Source organism: Molothrus ater, chromosome 6 (genome assembly GCF_012460135.2).
Source record: "Molothrus ater isolate BHLD 08-10-18 breed brown headed cowbird chromosome 6, BPBGC_Mater_1.1, whole genome shotgun sequence".
NCBI lineage: Eukaryota > Metazoa > Chordata > Aves > Passeriformes > Icteridae > Molothrus > Molothrus ater.
The window spans coordinates 45,159,693-45,179,199 of NC_050483.2; the positions used below are offsets into that span (position 1 = coordinate 45,159,693).

General features: G+C 35.7%; 1 protein-coding gene across 3 annotated transcripts in view; it reads right to left on the bottom strand.

Annotated features, from left to right (window-relative positions):
- EML5 (EMAP like 5) overlaps nt 1–19,507 on the bottom strand; it is a 98,194-nt gene that overhangs the window by 64,551 nt on the left and 14,136 nt on the right. For all 3 annotated transcript variants that reach the window (XM_054515129.1, XM_054515128.1, XM_054515130.1), the window contains exons 2-6: nt 13,909–14,068; nt 11,392–11,490; nt 10,761–10,829; nt 7,412–7,597; nt 26–161 (exon numbers count right to left, since the gene is read on the bottom strand). In XM_054515129.1, the coding sequence (XP_054371104.1) occupies nt 26–161; nt 7,412–7,597; nt 10,761–10,829; nt 11,392–11,490; nt 13,909–14,068 (650 nt within the window). The remainder of the gene's footprint in view (nt 1–25; nt 162–7,411; nt 7,598–10,760; nt 10,830–11,391; nt 11,491–13,908; nt 14,069–19,507) is intronic.

Here is a 19,507-nt window from a genome sequence, read left to right on the forward strand (position 1 = left end):
TTGACAGCAACAAACTTATCTTTACCTTTATACCCCTGGTCTGTTTCCCTGAGATCAATCACAGTTATTGGTTTAAAATTTAAGTCCCACAAGCGAACACAGCCATCCCTGCCACCAGTGGCAAACCCCTCTTCACACGCATTCATGCTGAAAATTCCTGCCTAAAGAGAGAAGAAAGTTACTTTTAACAACATACACAGATTGGAGAAAACCAGTGTGCAACTAAGACAAGCTTCAAATATGAGAAAGTCAGAAACAGAAAGAAACTCAAAACAAGCAGAATTAACCACAAGTGATAAACAGAAAGTGAATTGCTGCAGGAATGTTTTCCTTCTGATGATCATGGTGATGCTGCTTCTCATCCCTAGGAAGAGCTTAGTTTCATATTCTCTTGCCTTAGGACCTGGTCCAACTCTGATAAATGTCAGCATGAAGATTTCCCATGATCTCTATTAGGATTGCTTTAGGGCCTTTGTTGCTAGTACTCAGCTGCTATACAACAATGCAAAAAAAAATCTGGGATTTTTTTATTTTTTAAACCAAGGATGATTGATTTAAAATTTAAGTTTAGAAATAAAACTTAAGAAAAACAATGATCATGCTACACCGTTGAAAACTTAATATAAATTCTTATTTTAAAGGCAAACATCAGGAAACCAAACCTAACCCATTTTCTTCAATCCACTTGACACATTTTCTTCAGGATAACAAAGAGGCAAAGATGATGCATGCAGTATTAAAATAAAGATACTATAGCCACATAGCCACTATATTTGATTTAACATGATACATAGCTAAATGGCATACACACTATTGGGTTTTTTTTAATTACCTACACATCTCACTAGCCTTATTTTCAGAAATAACTCATACATTTCAGTAAGCAAAGCTACTGAAAGGGCAACTTTATCTGATAAGCCTATGAGAATTTTAAAAATTACTTTATATTTATTTTAAGTATGTAATATTCAGCTACGACAAAAGTAAACAAGACAGCATTAGAAACAATGGAAGAGAAAATCTGTTTCAATTCCTGTCCAAAAGGAAGTAGACCAGCCAATAATATACACATATCTTCTAAAATATTGGTCTGAAATTTCAGTTTTGTAAAGAAGTAAAGTTCCAACAGTTCTTAAGAGAGAGTCCAGATTTTATAGTAATGAAGTCCATTAACTGCAAAGATCAAAGCAGTCTGCAAAGGAGAGATTGACTTTTGGGGGAAAAAAGAGCTGTACACTCACAGAACAAATTGGATACAATGTGACTTGTAAGAATTCTGGGGTATTCATGACTATTATCTCCTACAGACACGCTTTTTCTTCTTAAATTACAACTAAGAAAAATATCACAATGGACTTATAGTGAAATATGGATTGTGTTTGCTTCTCTAGCATCAGGTAACAAGGATAAAATTTTTTCATGTTACAAAAAAAGAAATCTTTCAGCTTTCACCAAAAAAAGAAGCCTACTCTGATATCAAATGACAATGAAATCTGAAAGACTTGGATGACAGAACTTCAAATTTTTTGGCATGTCATGTCCATTCTCAAGAAAGAGACTTTTATGACAAACCACAAGTTCAGGAGCAGTACGTGTATAAACAGAAATGTAGTGGAATTTTTAAGTCATAAGCAGATTAGAAGTCTAACTCTCATTATCTCTAACATCTTGAAAGTCATCTGTTTCTTTAGGAGCCTAGAGATTTTTGAAAATACAGCACAAAGTGTATTTCTCCATGTGTGTCTATCTGTTTTACTGCATTAACTTTTACTATTGTGAGCAGAAGTGTCATGAGGAGCAGCTGAGGGAGCTGGGGGTGTTTAGCCTGGAGAAAAGGAGGCTCAGGGGAGACCTTATCACTCCCTACAACTGCCTGATAGGAGGCTGTAGCCAGGTGTGGTTTGGTCTCTTCTTCCAGGTAACAAGTGACAGGATGAGTGAAATGGCCTCAAGTTGCACCAGAGAAGGCTTAGATCAGATACTAGTAAGCATTTTGTCACTAAAAGGTTGCCAGGTATTGGAAAAGGCTGCCCAGGGAAGTCCTAGAGGGATAATCCCTAGAAGTGTTCAAAAACAGGTGGAATGTGGCACTTGTGGGTAGGGTTTAAGGTTGAACATAGCAGTGCCAGGTTAACAATTGGACTCTAATCTTGGAGGCCTTTTCCAGCCTTAGTGATTCTATGATTCTAGGTGCCATGGAATAAATATAAGTCTAGAGGAATTTCAGCTCATTTTGTACCTTATGCTGAATTCTGTCCAAGTCTTTTAAAGCTCTTTTTGGAATGCAATCTTGATAATAGAATTATTTTCTTTTCTCTAATTAACTCTTTCCAAAATCCATTATTTAATTAGTCAGTATTAAAAAAACAATCAGACATCTGGCAATGTGGGAGCTGGCGGAATGCTCTGAAGATAAGATCAAGTGGATCCGGCATTAATCTGTTTTCCATTCCACAGAATATCCTTATCTTGAAAAGGACATAGTGGTTGTCAAGGAGATTTGGCAGATGTGCTTGCTCAATCTCTTGAAATGCAATAGGACACTCTCATTGCAGTCTTTGTGCCACTGGAATAAGAGAACGAGATGAAAACTATAAAAATGCCCCTCATTAATGGGGACTGTAAGCATCTAATGGAAAAAGCTGAGCTTTGCTACATTTCATATAATTGTTAGGCTCACACTTAAAGGGGAAAAGACAGATTCTTTACTGGAGTAGCTGGCCAGTAAACCCTCCACTAAATCCTTCCTTTTAAAAACTGACAAGATTGTTAATGCAAATCAACTTTGGAGTCTTCGTGCTCCTTTAATCCTTCAGCCTGAAATTGTAATCAACATAATTTGATTCTTGATGTTTAAAAATCCTCTAGCAGTAATGAAAGGCAAACAATTGCACTGACTTTGTTAGATCCAATTGAATGTGAGCCACAAAGACTGTGCTTCTGAATGAAAATAAAAGGTGTAAATCAAAGACATCCATCTTGAAACTTATGAAGCTTGGCATACAGACTGCATTCTTCTTTTACAAATTCTTCATTACACTTCCTAATGAATGTGAAAATTCTGGAAATAATATCTCAAATCCAGCAACATTTTCTCAGAATGCTATTTACTGTTTTTCCAACATAACCAGCTGGTATCACACCTGTGTTCCCTCAAATTTAAGAAAAAAAATTAGTTGAATGAAAGCAAATAAAAAATAAATGCCCAGATCTACCAGAAATTATAGTTGAAAGCTGGAGAAGTACAAGAAGAATTTGACAAAGATGATTCCTCCTGCAAGAATACTTAGCCACTACTTGAATCCAAGAAGTTTCCAATATTGAAGCAGTTTATGGTTTTTTACTGCTGCTGGACCTATCTTGCAAAAATCAAGTGTCAGTTTATCTAAAGGCGATTGTTTGTATAAAATCCACCATTCTGACTATGCAATTCCTAAAACACATGATGACTGCAGCTAGCTATAACTAGGACCAAGCTTGGAAGATCATACGGAAACTTAGGAGCAACTGACTTCAATTGAGCAACATGGAGAACAGAGACACTACACCAACACAGAAACAACTCCAGTGCCTCCTTTTTACTCCTAGGTACACTGCAGGACACAGAAATGTAAAGCAACACCCATGTTGGGCACTCACCCTGAGTCTCTCCCAGTAAGGAAACAGATTGCAAACATTTAAGATAGGTGTCAGTGAATTTACAGAGGAGAGACACTGCTGTGAAATGTGATCTTCCTGTCTAACAAATCATCCAGAAAAGAGCTCAAAAATGTGCATATTACTATAAAAAAATAAAATAGTGGTCCATATACCTCCCATTAAGATACATATAAGATATATATCCCATTGGCTAAAAGAAGTGGACAGTTTCCTTTGAAACCAATGACTAGTCTAAGCAGCAGAAGAAAATACTGCATGACTTAATGGTCGTGATGTTGGTACATGATACCAGTTTAAAACCATTCATTTAAGTTCATTATATTGTTTCCATTTATATTTAATTAGTATCCAGCACACTGACATAGGCGTGCAATGGTTTTAACAGAGTGCCTGTTATTTAACCTCAAGCTTGTTATTTAACCTCAGTTTCTGACATCAATCCGCACAACTTTAATGTGTACCTCTGAAAGACTATCTCAAAATTAATTATTCATCTCCTGAGAAAGCATCTTATGTACATTAACTATGCAAGGCAAAAGCATAGCACACAAGAATCTTTAAAACATAGAGCGTTTTAACTAAGCATACAATTTTAATATCCAAGTAACATCTTGTATATATCTTAATAGCTATGGACTACCTTGAATTTAGAACATATAAGGTGGTAAGTGGAAGATTCTATAATTTGTTTTTACACTGGTACACAAATGAGACAACTATTAATTTTTTTTTTTAGTAGTCAAGGTATTTATTAACTTTCCAGAGCCAGATCCATCACCTACAAATAACCTCATGGAGTATTACCATTGCCAGTGAATTTACACATGCTTTCATGTTATTGTTTCCTTTCTCTCCATTAAAATTTTCATTAATAAGATTATTGTTTAGGAGGCAAATCTAGAATTGAAGTTTCCCATTGTTATCCATTGTTCCCTGCACATGAATTCTGTGTCTTTACTCCTAAATCCTGCTCATTTACATATTTTCCAACTTTTCATTCCTATATCTATTTTAAGTGAACTCCCTAATCCCCTTTCAACTCTTAACTTATGTGCTTTCAACATTTTGTTTCTACTCAAATTCAGATGGAAATCTTCAGGAAACTCTACTTTCCTCTCTGTTAGTATTGCTATGACAGAAAACAGATAATCTGTCTGAATTAAGAATTCTTATTTTGCTTGTTAGTTTTAAAAGTTGCTGTTTCCTTGGTTGCTCATACTTGGAGACCATGCCTTATTTTTCACATTGAATTATTCTTAAAGTGAAAAATGTTCTTTCAGCTAAGGCAACCACAACAAAGAGAACCAACCTTTGAAAAGAACAGGTTTTCTGTATTAATGCAGAAAATGTCTTAATAATAAATAATAAATCTGGGGCTGGACTATTTCTCCACATCACTAACATGCTTTAGAAACTGTTTTCCAGTTTCTCAGATATCTGCTGGTGACGCTGCAAGAAAAGAATGGTATTTATGCAAATAATGAGACATCTTCTTCAATAAGATTACAGTATATGTCACATCTGTTGAGGACTCATGATGCAGGATGATGAACAGGTATGCAGGGATAACAATTCCAACACTAGCACACTGAAGAGAAATTTGTATCAATTCCCTACTACAGTGCACACTGTCCCTTCAACAATAGACATATACCATAAATCTTGTAGTTTGCACTTGCATTTCCTTTGGGCAAGAAGGACATAATTTATAATTTATAAAATTAAGTATATTAATTTATTAAATTAAGTAGCCACAAAATATCATTATAATATTTTAGTATGGTTGAAGAGATACTGTCATTCCAAGTTTCCATATGTTGGGCTTAGAGTAGTCAATATTATCCTTTAAGGTAATTTTTAATTGAAAAACAAGGCTTCATTTTGTTGGAAAGAAGTTTCCATATTTTATTGGGTTTTTTTCCCCTGAAATCGGTGAAATTTGTAGTGATTCTAAACTCTTGTAAAAATGAATTTCAAAGACATGAACTAGTATTCCTATTTAATTTTCAGTACTGCAAAGTACAATTCCATTGAGCCTAGATGACAGAGCCAAAAATAGAAGGCTAGATGAGACCTGCTCCAAGGTCACCTGAGCTCTGCCCATTGATGTTACTGAAGATAAGGATGTCACTGCACTTCAAATTTGATCTTATGGTCAAGTCAGAATTGACACAGCACATAATGGAATGGAGCAACAAGCTCTCATCATCTTATGTTTATCAGTTGTCATTTCATACTTAAACAATTGAAAAGCAATGCATTATTCTGTGAAATAAACTGTTGCAAGTCTAAATAGTCCAAGTAACAAGTATGTTAATATGCAGGACAGCTGTCTCCTACAGCACCAACAGGATGGGAGAATATTTTGGCATCAGTTTTCAACAGGAGACTAAGTACACTTTTTCCTCTGGGAATTGAGATCTGCATACGCAATGGCCAATCATCTCAGGAAAACACAGAAGAGAACAGAACACTATTGAACACCTACTATGAAGACTGAAACCAGATCTGAAGCTATAGAGCAAGAATAACTCCACACTGTAAATACTCCCTCATACTTCCTGATTCATAATTTGGTCCCCCTTGAATACATTTTATATTTCTACAGATGCATACAGGACAGTATGCTTGTGTATGTTGATCTGTATTTTTTTTTTATTTATATATACATACACTTCTATGTATATAAATAAATCTCAAATGCAAAATATAGTCTGGGATATGTTTCACACACAGATGTTCTTCATAATTTATCTTTGCTCATAACCAGAGACAGTGTCATTATACAACTGACAGAATAAGCATTCCAATCACTTTTGAATTATTAGTTCATTCAACAAGCTGCAGTCATCTTCAATGTGTATTTTAAAATCTTTGGTAAACCAAGAGTCTGCTTACCACAACTGACTGTGACCCCTCCCACACACATAACATTCATCCCTTCATCCCCTCCACCCCACCTGATTAAATCAAAGAGTGACTCTTCTACTTCAGTTACAAACATCAGGCCACCCAGCCCAACAGGCCAGTTAAAACAAACACATTCTTACAAGCAAGAATCATTGACTGTTAATAATTTTTATCTAGAATTTTGAAGCTGCAATATCAGAACTCATATGCTTGTTTTTTCACACCATGTTAAATTGCTAAGATTGGAACTTCAAATATTATCAAGAAGGTACAATGCTTTTCAAAACAAAAATTAACATTCAACCAGCAAATCACATAGCTTCACAAAGTGACCTTAGCAGTTCCATGCTTCATAGGTTAAACCAAACAGAACCTGGTTGGCTTTGTTTTTAAGTGATACTTGCACAATTAGAATTCAAATACTGCCTATTACCAAATGAGAGGTAACGAGGATTTTCACAGTTTAGTATGCACAAATCAGACAGCAAACCAAAAAGTGGGTTTTTTGCTGCCTATTTTAATCACAAACCCATATGCTTTAAAATAACATGGAAAATGTAATTAAAACCTACATAGCAAAATTATAATCACTTTATATTCATATTAAACATTTCAATTAAAAGAAGATATTACCAAGCACTTTGGAAAATTTTTGTTAAACTTTCACTGACATGTCTTCACTTTCCAAATCTGTATACTGTTCTAAAAAAATATTCCAGTATGACATCCTGAGTATCACTGAAACCATTTAGGAACACAGACAAGGTGACTTCACATTGCTCTTTCTGGCTTTCCAGAAATCTATTTAACATTCAGCATTAATTTAGAAAGGGACACTTACAGCATGGGCTCCCTGTATTGTCCTGACGAGGTTGATTCCCTTCCACACATAAATATCTCCATTCAGGGCCCCCGAATACGTCACCTCGTCCCTTGCACAGGCCAGGCACAGGATAGTCTGGAGATCACCAGTCTTGCCAAAGACACCACGTTTTGGTGTCAAGGAATTGCCACACAAGCTCCAGAACTGCAACATGAAGTGATTTAGAAATGGCTATTTTGCTAACACCTTATAATTTCATATGCAGATCTGAAAGAGAAGCACCTTGCCTGCAAAAGACATCACCATTTTCCATGCCTTAGTTCTCCAGGTTAACAGTGTTTTATGTTATTAACCAACTTTATCTTTCCATAACATAAATCATCATAACAGAGTAGTTGGGAAGGAATTTTGGGATATCAGTATGCTATTAAACTAAAATTCTTTCAAATAATAATTTGTGAGTCAGTTGTATTTTCAGTTATTTTTGAAAAGTATTTCATAATAGAATTATCTTTCTTTGATGTAAGACTTTTACACTGAAAATGGTGTATTTGTAGTTTATGTTACTTTATACATTTAAAGATACCATCTAAGCATGCAGAATTCTGATGAAACTCTATTTGCTCTGTTTGAAGGCAGTTGGTTTTTTTGCAGATGTATTTCTCACAAGAACCATGGATCACACGGAGTAGCCATCTGAGGCAGAGATTTTTAAGAACTTTCTAATAAATCATTTGTGTTTAATTGCAGCAATCACACAAGGGTGAATTCCCTCCTAGGTCACCCAACATGTACCAATGGATCCTGAACTAAAGACATGCAAAGTCTCTTGTGAGAGCACAATACTTGCCAACTAAGTCTCCAGATAAACACTGTAGTTTCTGAGATCTCTGCAAACAAGAAGCACTTGCTTTCAAACCCTCCTGTCCACACATGTAAATGTGCACTGGAAAGTGAAGCTGCTGAAGTAATCCAATGTAAAACATGAAAGCAGCACTGCTGGCAGGTTATTCTTCCATTGTCTCAGCGTATAGAGTTTCTTGCATATGTGTTTAGGGAACTGTATTTCACAGCAAGACACTCTGTTACCAATAATCAATTCAAAAATCTAAGCAGACTTCAATAATTATGGGATAATGTAAGAAGTTACCATGAATAGATTTTTGTATCTGCAATACTGTAATTCAGAAATAAGCAGAAATTACCAGTACTGATTAGACAAATCCCAGTATCTTAACTAGTTGTACTGGTTTGGGCTGGGATAGTTAATTTTTTTCACAATGGCTGATATGGAGCTGTCTCTTGGATTTGGCTGAACACAGTGTTGATAAGACAGAGATGGTTTTGTTATTGCTCAGCAGGGCTTGCACAGCCAGGGGTCTTTTGCTCACCTACTGCAACACTGGTGAGGAAGCTGGGGATGCATGGGAGGTTGGGTAGAGACACAGCTGGGAGAGGTGACCCAAACTGACCAAAGGGATATTCCAGATCAAATGGCATCATGCTTAGAACAAAGTGAGAGGAAGAAGTGGGGGGAGTATTTGAGGGGATGGAGTTTATCTTCCCAAGTTACTTATGTGTGCTCTTGTGGAGATGGCTGAACACCTGCCTGTCCCTGGGAAGCAGTGAATTAAGTCCTTCATGAGTTTTGCTTGCATGTGCAGGTTTTGCTCTCTCTATTAAACTGTCTTTACCTCAACCCACGAGTTTTCCAGCTTTTACTCTTCAATTCTCTCCCTAGTCCTGCTAGTGGTGGAGTAAGTGAGCAGCTGGTTGGGGCTTAGCTGCTGGCTGGGGTGAAACCATGACAGTATATTTTTTAACTTAAGTACAGATTTCAAGGCATAGACCATGTTGTTGCTTGAGAAGGCTGCAACTACACGGTCACTGCATAAATCAAACACCTAGCTCCAATGTGAAAGTGGATGATGGATCTAACAAAAGTAATTCCTCAACATCAGCTCACATGGAATTATCTACATAATTTGATCAAGTACTATTACAAGTTGCATAAAATATCTGAGAAAAAATACAATTGTATTAAAAACTTGAAAGTAATTCTTGATATCTGAAAGAACAAGAAGGTGTGGTTTAAAAAAAACACACATCAACAACAATCTCTTGCCTGATCCAAATGCCTAAATACCTCTATAATTCTGATTTTCCATACTGGTTTCCCAGAGGAAACAGTAGTTATTTTTAAAATAATGTTTCTATTTAGAAAGGCTTTGTAGAGCTTTAAAATTTGCTCAAACTTTTGCTTATCTAAATAGATATGTTTTGACATCATAAAGCCATCCTAAATATACTAAATCACTGCTGGCAAATATTAGCTTACTATTGGCAGAAAGGTCCTTTAAGAGAAGTAGAAAAAAAAGATCATTTTTAAACAAGTTAATGGAATTCTCTAACTGACATGCTAAACACCTGCATGCCAAATCAGACTTATGCAATCCAGCCAACAGATTTAAGACTTTTTCCAGTAGGCCACTAATACATATTACTCTACAAGTTCATTGTATAAAAAGCAACACATTTTTCCCACCATGGGAACCTCCACACAGCAGCAATACAGAACTTTCAAGCTGCCATCTACTGCTGTGATGTGGTAACACAGAAAACCGTGCATGGGAGAAGACAGCGACTTTTGACCAAAGTGAAACACAGTTCCTAATCATTGATAACCCTGCTGAAAAAAAAAAGTTCTTTCTGCACAAAATTTGCTACAGGATCAAACAGAGCATGCTTGAAAAATACATCAATTGTTCAAATTATGAATCCTGTAACAGATACAGAATGCTCCAAATGACAAAGGTATGAATACAAGCAGGGAAAAGAATTAAAAGAAAGGAAAATGCTGCTTCTCTTCCTTTCTCTTTCACTGTTTCCCCTGAATGTTTTTTTTTCACTGAATGGTTTTTCAATTAATTTCACCTCTGTAGTGCAGCAATTCATTCATTGTCCAAGATCCAGAAACGTGAGTACCTGGAGTCACCTTAAACGTGTGCATCCTGTCTTACACTACTCTGGATTTCAAACAGCATGTTTTAGAGAACCTAAATTTTAAATTATATTACAGGCATTACATACAATGCTACTGACAACTGTTTCATTCCTACTACACTGCTTCTGCCAGGGCATGAAGTCTTTGAGCAGGGAGGGTCTGTTTTTCACTAGACAGATCTTTTAACATATCTAGTGTAGTCAGGTGTGATTCATGATTGCAGTTCTAAGAACTAATATTGTTCTTACACAACACCTTCCATATTATCATTCTATATTCCTTTTAGATTCTATTTTTATGCATTTTATAGAGCATATATTACTGCAGCTTAAATATTTTATAAATGAAGAGTTATTTCATTACCTTGATGTGTTTTACACCACAGCTGACGAGCTTGTTTGGCTGGTATAAATCCCAAGAAATATCAAATATCTGCACAAAAAAAACCAAAGGATGTCAGCAGTCAGCAGAGATGGTCTTTCTAGCACAGGACAGTTAAAACAGTAAAACTTCTAGCAAATTAACAGGAGTCTGAAATGCTTTAAATGCATCTATTGGAAAGACTTTTTTATCCTCTCATTCCATACTGAAATTTCAATATATACCAAATATAGTTCTGGCTTTTTTTCCCCTAGAGTAATTAAAACACATGATAAAACAACATTAAGGTTCATTTATAGACTAAAAAAATTAAGCAATTATTTGCATTTTGATTTCCCATATGGGGATTAGGGTCTAAGAAGTACATTAATTATGCACTTCTCCTACATGTTTTCAGTCTCAACAAACCATATACAAATAAATATTGAGTTATTCCAGAAATAAATGCACACATCTTAAATATCTTCACATCTTTATGCATATCAACCTTTTAGGCAAATTCAGTTTCTAAAACAAAATGGGTTTTGCTCAGACATAGGTCTAGTACCTACATACAGACATGGTTTAACAAGCTGAAATGACACTGATGCCCAGACTATTTAGTTGTACTTACTCTGTCTGTATGACCAGGAGCCATTGATAACAATTTTCCTTTTCTCCAGTCCCATACACAAACTGTGTTTTTCGAATCCAAACCAACTGAGACCAAACGCTAGAAGTGTCCAAATCAAACAAATAAAAATATCTCAATATATTAATGAAATCTAAAGTCATTCTTTTGAATGAGTTGCACAAAATGTGTAACATATTTGAGATAGAAGCAATAGCTCCATTTTGATATAGAAGAAAATATAAGCTGTATCTTACACCAAAACTTACACAGATACATCTTTTCAGGTACAAGATCATGACCATAAAGATCTTCTTAGATAACAACATATTTCTGATCTATAAAGTTTAATACATATCTATATAATTATATATAGCACACAGGGCAAGCTGTGGTCAGGAGACATTTGCAAAAAAGAAATAATCACCGACCTTAATGAAACTGTATGTGTTTACCTTAAATTACATGTAACTTGCAGAATTTAGGATATATTTTATAAGTCAAGAGATACAAAGAAACAAATATTTTCTTCAATCTTCTTGAAAACAAACAAAAGATCACAAACAATTAAACGCTTTAAGTCTTTTGCTTGATTCTTCAAAACACATATGAGTAAATATTTCTTTCCAAATCCTTTCTCAAATCAGAATTAAAAAGGCCCCAAATATAATTTCATAAAGTCTTTATTATTCAGAAAGAGCTTGAAGCCATTTACACTGTAAAACTAGGATGAACAAAAAGATTATTCCAAAAAAATAAATAAAAATAAAATTTTGAGATCTTCCTGTGCTTTGCAGCCTGGCTTGTCCTGACTGTGAAGACACCTTGTACAGATTTCTTGACACAAATGATTGACTAAATTAGCCACTTTTATGGTATTTGTTAACCAGTCAAAATGCTATTTATCCTACAGAAATTCTCAACAGAAAGACTAACAGGATTGAATTATTAAAAAAAAAAAAAAAAAACGCTGAGTGATTTGGCTCAATTTTTAAAGAAAATGCATATTTTTGTACCATTTTTGCATGAATTGTGCCATCTTGATGTTGATAAATGAATTTTTTTCAAATCTTTAGGGCAAAGCTTTTTTCACTGTTCAGCAGTTAATACTTACATTCATTAAAGACAAATTTAGCTTCAATTTCTACATAGATTATCTAAGTGAGTTATAAAAGCAAAACCAAACTCCAACCTTCAATTGTAATCTTTGTTCCCAAAGATTACAAAGAAACCTAATCTAAATAACATAATTCCTTTACTGTCTGAAAAACTCCAAGATTATGAGAAGAAAAAATTAACAAGTTAAATACAATTTCTACTCATGCTTCCTGTAGCATGAGTAACAAAATCTAACCTTTCTATTCCATCTTTGAAAAATCAGTGTATTTCAATCCTAATTTGATGTATCTTGACCTTAAATTAAGAAGGCCATTCAAGTGAGGGAGTAACACAAGTTTACACAACAAGAACAATGTAGAGAAAATATATTGCTTTGAAGTAGAAATGATGTTCTAGAAAAAAGCTGACTGCCTAAAGTGAGAGGTCATTTCAACAGATTCAGAACTTTTCTACAATAATTACATCATGTTGTAACAGAAACAAGTCACAGGTGGGCTTTCCTCTTGTGTTCAATGCAACTGCATTTGATATTCTCTTCAGGACAGCAACTAGTCTGTCTCTACAGTACATCCTCACTTGAGGGAACAGCAGTAACTAACAGACACTGACCTTTTTAGCAAGCAAAAGGAGCTGAGGATACAGCTAAATCTGAGTATCACATTGCAAGGCTGAGTGGGAAGGAAAAAAGTGTTTCATAGACCAGGAAAGCACACCTCCAGAAAGGATTTTCTCAGCTAATACCTTTTCATCTGCTACCTAACATGTAAATATAACCATTAAATTTTCCATTTCCAATACATCAGTCAAGAAAGCCTCTTTACTCAGAGGAGCTAGTGTCTGGTAGAAACAATCTCCATTATAGGTATCAGCTCTGAGAACCAATTTACTACTCAGAAAATGTTTAAAAGCAAAAAAATTCTAATCCAATGAAACCTTTTTCTTGACTCTCAGATACAGGATACATAAGTCTGAACAAACAATCAAAACATGGAGAGCCACCAGTGAATGCAAAATGCATGAAAGAGAAGGGGACACTGCCTGAAGGAGTCCAAGGTGAGACACACAACAGGGCTACCATCGCCCTGGGCACAAGCCATGTCCCTGCACAGGGGAGGGCCACTGTCTCCAGTTATTTGGTCTAACTCTGAACTGTGGCCCACAGACCACAAGAACCTCCCTACCACCTCATCTCCATTCAAAAAGCTTTTGAAGTTATAATTTTCTGGCCAAATATAAATATTTGGCATTCATTAGTAATACAAATTGATCTTCCTCAACTTGAGAATAAGGAGATAGAGCCTGAGACAATACACTGTCTTTTTTAAAGAAAAACTAGGCAACAAGATTTCTAATAGATAAACAATTTATTCAAGTGTTGAAAAAAGAATGTTAATGACATACCTGACCATCTAAATCAAAGGCCAAGCAAGCTATGCCATGTGTGTGAACGTCTTTCAGGACAGATACAGTTTGCACAGTGTATGAATCCCACACACAGATGTATGGTTCCTTCCCAACTTGACCTGTTGCCACCAACACACGTTCGGGGTGCAAAGCAAGGCTGCCAAAAAAAAGAGATAAAAATATTTCTGCATGAAACTTTGGTATTTGCCTAGTTAGTTGCATTATTTTTTTTTTCCTTAAAAGTTCTTTTACAATATTTTCCTATGGATACTAGATAATAAAAAGTCATTTTGTATCACAGATTCCACAGTAGCTGTGAAATTCTAAGTATAGTACATTCCAACATCTTTCTTGAATTTAGCCTTCAAAAGCCTTCTACATTTAAATTAGTTGCAAAATAGTCAATAATCCTCTGTTCCAAAAGTGTTTCCTAAGTTTGGTCAGATTTTCATGCACTGAGAGAAATACCTCTTTTCCTTTCTCTATATTTCTTAAAATTCAAAAACACAAACAATGGAAAACAGAAGTTGGTGTTTAACTATCTACACATCAATCATCAATGGAGAGAGATGCACATCTCCAGAAGTTCTTTATTCCACACAGTTTTTGAAAACATTCTAGTCAGCAAGATATTTCTTTGTTTTATTTATGCCAGCAAGCTGTATGGGAGAACACGAGGTCTGAGGACTCAGAAAAGTAAGAATATATTCTAACAGAAACCCAAACAAACTACTTGATCACACTCCAAATATACTAGGTACAGCAGTCCAGAATGATGTAGAAACACCACACAGAAGTCAGGAAGACATAATTTCCAAAGCTGGCTGTTTAATTTGGCTAAAAAATTTCCTAGCCTGATGAATGCCAGGGTAATGAATGATCTTGAGAGACTGGTGGACAGAATCACTAACAACACATGTAAGTATATTTATCTTCTCAAAATTATTTGGGAAGGAGAAAGGTTGAGCACTTTGCAAATGTAAGATGATCTTTAACTTGAACACACGTTTTGATAAATAAAGTTCAAAGGGTGGAGACAAGGGAAGTTATAAATATAAACAAAAACAGCAAGGTTAAAGCTAACCAGGCAATTACCAGAAAAATCTTCTGATTCAAAAGATGTACACATTTTCTATATACAGAAAGAGCAAGAGGAAACCACATTAGAAGATGCTTAATATTTAATGAAGTTAAACTACAGTACACAATACACTTCCATATTTTTTCTGTTTTAAAATAGCAGGTCAGTTTGTTGATACTGCTTGATGAATTCCACGTGCAAAACTGAGCAGAATGCCTAACTTCAAAGGTGAAAAGGTAAAAAGCCCTGAACCTTTCCATTTTACTATGGGAGTTTCTACTCTTGGCTACTCCGTTACCCTCAGCACCAGGATAAAGTAACCAATATTTCCCCACTTTGCTTTACAACACTTCCAGAGTTGTTTATTTGACAGAGCAACTTCACAATTAAAAACGTTGCAGAAAGGAGCTGGCAGCAAAACTTAATCACATTTCAATTCAGTTCTGCCACCTAATCCTGCCTAACACCTGCACATCTCCCAGAGCACACAAAGGCAGATGGTGAACTCACAGGACAAAGGAAAAACATCTGGAGGGAGAAAAAAATGCTGCATCCAAAATATCTATTTTTTTAGAATGGCACCACAGAAAGGGGGCAATTAGACCAAATGGACAATAAAGAAATTTGGAAAAGGAAGTGAAAAGAATAAGCAAGAAAAAAGAGACAGAAACTAAGAGGAAAATAGGAAAAACCCCAGAGTCTCATGTCTGATTCCCCACCTCTTCAATCCTGTGCTGATCTGTGCTACAAGTGCATAGTGCATTTTCAGACAAGCAAAAACCACACCACAATACAACAAAACACTCACTGTATGTGTATGGACACACATACATGCAAAAGCACCCCCACATCACACCTTGCAAAACAATTTACAGGAACCAAATATCAGTTCTGTATGTTTTTAACTGAAACTCAAGAGTCTTTAGAGAAACGCAATGCATCAGAGAGGGAAGGGACAACACTAAAGGCACTACCAAGGGAAAGGAGAACATTGTCCTCAGCCCAAGCATTCCAACTAATTTAATTCAAAGAATATTAGGTGAATACAGAGATGGTTTCCTCTATTTCTAATTAACAAATGGCAAATAACAACTAATAGCAGTATCACAATATTTGTTCTTTCTACATCACAATACAAAATACTGGCTTAAACAACTGAGCTCAAACTCTGCCTTGATATGGGATATAGTAAACTGCTAATAACTTTTCTAGACATTCATTGAAAGAAGAGGAAAATAAATGTACAATAAATATTTTGAGACAGCAAGCTCTTAAAAAAATGCAAATATGGTGAGTTTCAGGGAAACTATTTAGGAAAGCTGTTAGAAGTGGCTGAAGAAACACCTATTTAAAAATACCTTTCCATGTCTTTTCTTAGAGACCAAGGAGTGAAGGAAAACTTAAAGTATTACCTGTAGGTATTCTATCTCACAGGCTGTCAGAGCAGATCAAAAAGAGAAGCATGGAAAAAGTCAAGGGACTATTTCTGTAATGAACACTAAACATATATTTACATTTTGATATTAGACATGAATGATAAGACAATGTTTTTCCTTAATAATCAAGTCTTGGCTATTATTAATCCCATGGGGAACCATGCAGAATTATGAATTTGAAAATTTCGGGTCCTTATGAAAAGTCAAGGATTAGACTCCAATTTTACACAATATGGTGACTCTTTTCAGTTCTTTCATTGGACTGTGAGTGATCAAGCAATCCCTATAAGCATAGTAAACAATACAAAAATACAGTATCTTGTTCTAACCTCTAGAGTAGAAGCATCAATACCAGTCACATACTTGAGAACGTTCACTGCTAGAACTGCCCTGAGCCAAACACTTTAAATGGCTTCCTAGTGCAGACAGAAAGAGCTTAACTGGAATGGATGCCCAGAAACAAATCACAATAAATACTTTCCATACACAGACCAGAGGAACTTGTGGTGTGATGCAGTTAACAGGATCAAACAATGAGTTTGAGCTCTCTCTGGGTACTCTGGGTATAACCTTCAGCACACCTCTACTGAGGTGTCAAAATCATACAACTGTTGGGATGGTATCTGCAATAGCTGCTTGCCATTCATCCATTCAGTTCCTGAGATGAGGCAGAAAAGTATGGGTGTGGTTCAGCTCCAAAGGCAGCTTTCAAATCTCTTAGTGTGGGACTTGCGGGCTTAGGTACCCTCCCCCACAAATATTCTCTTGCATTTTCTTTCTTAGGGAGAAGGAAGAGATTGCTTAGTGGCATAAGAAAGTCTGCACTCAGAAGAAAAGCTCACATATTCCCTTTACAGCAGTCAGAAGGAGAGAATTCCCTTTACTATCCTGGTGATGAGAGCTGGTATGACCTCTCCAGGTTAGACTGCTGGAACTGTGCTTGCCTCTAGCCCACACTGCTAGACTGTAAACTGGAGCTTGATTTCTTTCCTTGTCCTTGAAGGATGACTAAGCTGATGAACAAGATACTGCTGCTTGTCCAGAAAAGGAAACAGATATTCCTAATGAGAAATTCCTCAGGCCTTCTTGTTTGCCTCTGGCCTTTCTGACCTGGGCTCTTCCACAACAGATCTTAGATCTAATGTAGTAACATGTAACATATGTAAGAACACATCCAAAAGGCAAACTTTATAACGAAAAAAGCAGGTATTAAGCTAACAAACTGCTAAGTCAAGTGAATTTTTAAATTGACTCTAGAAGTTGGCACTTCTCAGAAGAGTTCAGAAATAGAAAATGAAAAAAATCTTGTCTGTCACTATTGCAACAAACCAAGTAGCTGGACTTGTAGTGAGCTGAGGTTTCCACCACTGTGTCTGAATGACAGGTCTTTTCCTAGCCAGATACTCAAACTGAGCTGAAATGCAGTAGTAGAGTTTTAACAGCCTACTGAAAGGGATGTGTTTCTCACTTTAGTACATTCAAGCTCCTCTTTTTAATGCATTCAGGAAAGGTTCTTTCTCCCTTTCAGAGCAACATGTAATCATTCCCCAACATTTTGACCAGATCCATGCACTGTGCAAGACCAATGTTAGATTATTATATTAAATACTAATGGCAGCCAATGAAAAAAAATAAAACCTGTCCATGTTGTGTCTGCATGGAATGAGACTAGAGACATGGACAAGACCCTCCAATTTGTGTAGGTTTGAAGGGGCAGGGGATCCTGAAGGAGAATAGTCAATAATAAATTACTTGATAATAAAAGAAATTAAGATTCTTTTTCATCTTTCCTTGGTTTGTGCTGAGCATTAGCAGGCATTGATTAATACAGACAAGCTGCAGACAAGGATACAGTATTAAAGATGATGTTTCCTTAGCAACAATATTGGATGAAAATCCAAGAATATATTCATGTGACTACTCCTGAGCTTCATAAAACTAGGGCACCAGTAAAAATGCACAAAAGAATACTGCAGTAAAATAACAGCATCTCAGACATCTCTTAATTAAGAGTTAATTTCAAGTGTGAAATTGTTTCTACGCTTAAATAAAGCCAAATATATTCATGGTATGTTTACAGACATTTTACATACACTTGAGAATATTTTCTTATTTGCTGTACTTTACCCATATTTTCCAGAAAGAATAACAGGGGAAGCTACAAACCATTTCTGTCATACTATTTAAAATCTTAAAGCAGAAAGAGCTGCAATCAGCAAACATCTCTCATCAAAGTTTAAACAGATCAAGTCAGAACACGCTTATTTTCCATAGACCAAACAAAGCAGTGCTCATCATGGAGCACCACTACCAGCCTTCCATACAGTTATTGCCCCAGAGCCAATAATGTCAAATAGAGCTTTCTGAATCTTCCTTAAATTGCACAAGCATCCAACTTCTAAGTAAGAGAGGCTGAAGTGGAGACAGGGACAGTGAACTCAAACTGTACATTGGTCATTCCCAGCTGCAGTTTATCTCACTACAATCCATATTTTTCTCCTATTGGATCTGAATGGTTTTAGATTAACAAGAAATATTTAAACCCAGAGACTCCTAAAGATTGCATTGGGCTTCTATTTGTTCCTGAACTCCAAGGAGGGGGCAAAAATAAAAAACGAGATGTACTTCAAAGAGAAGGAAAAAGTCAGAGAGTGACTAAAGCAACACTGATGCAAAGTTCCCAAATCATCAAATATGAGAACTGAGTAAAATATTCTGGGAACTATATGCTATATGAAAATGTCCATTTTTGTCTTGCATTGTCATATCCTCCACTGCTGAAGAAGGGATTGGCTTCAGCTTTCTAGTAAGTCATCATCTCTAGAAAACTGATAAAAATAAAGATACTCCCCTTCTTTTCAAATATGAATGATTTTGCCAATGCCAATAGGAGAACTCATGCTTTGACTGAGTGGGGTTGCTGGATTTTTACAAATTCTACATGATTGTGACAATTTAATCACCAGGTTTTCATAATCTGAGGAAGAAAATTCTTTTCTAATATGCCTCTTGAAAAAGAAGATAGCAAAATTACTTACATGTTCCTAGCTAAAAAATCTTCTCACATGAAAGTTAGAAA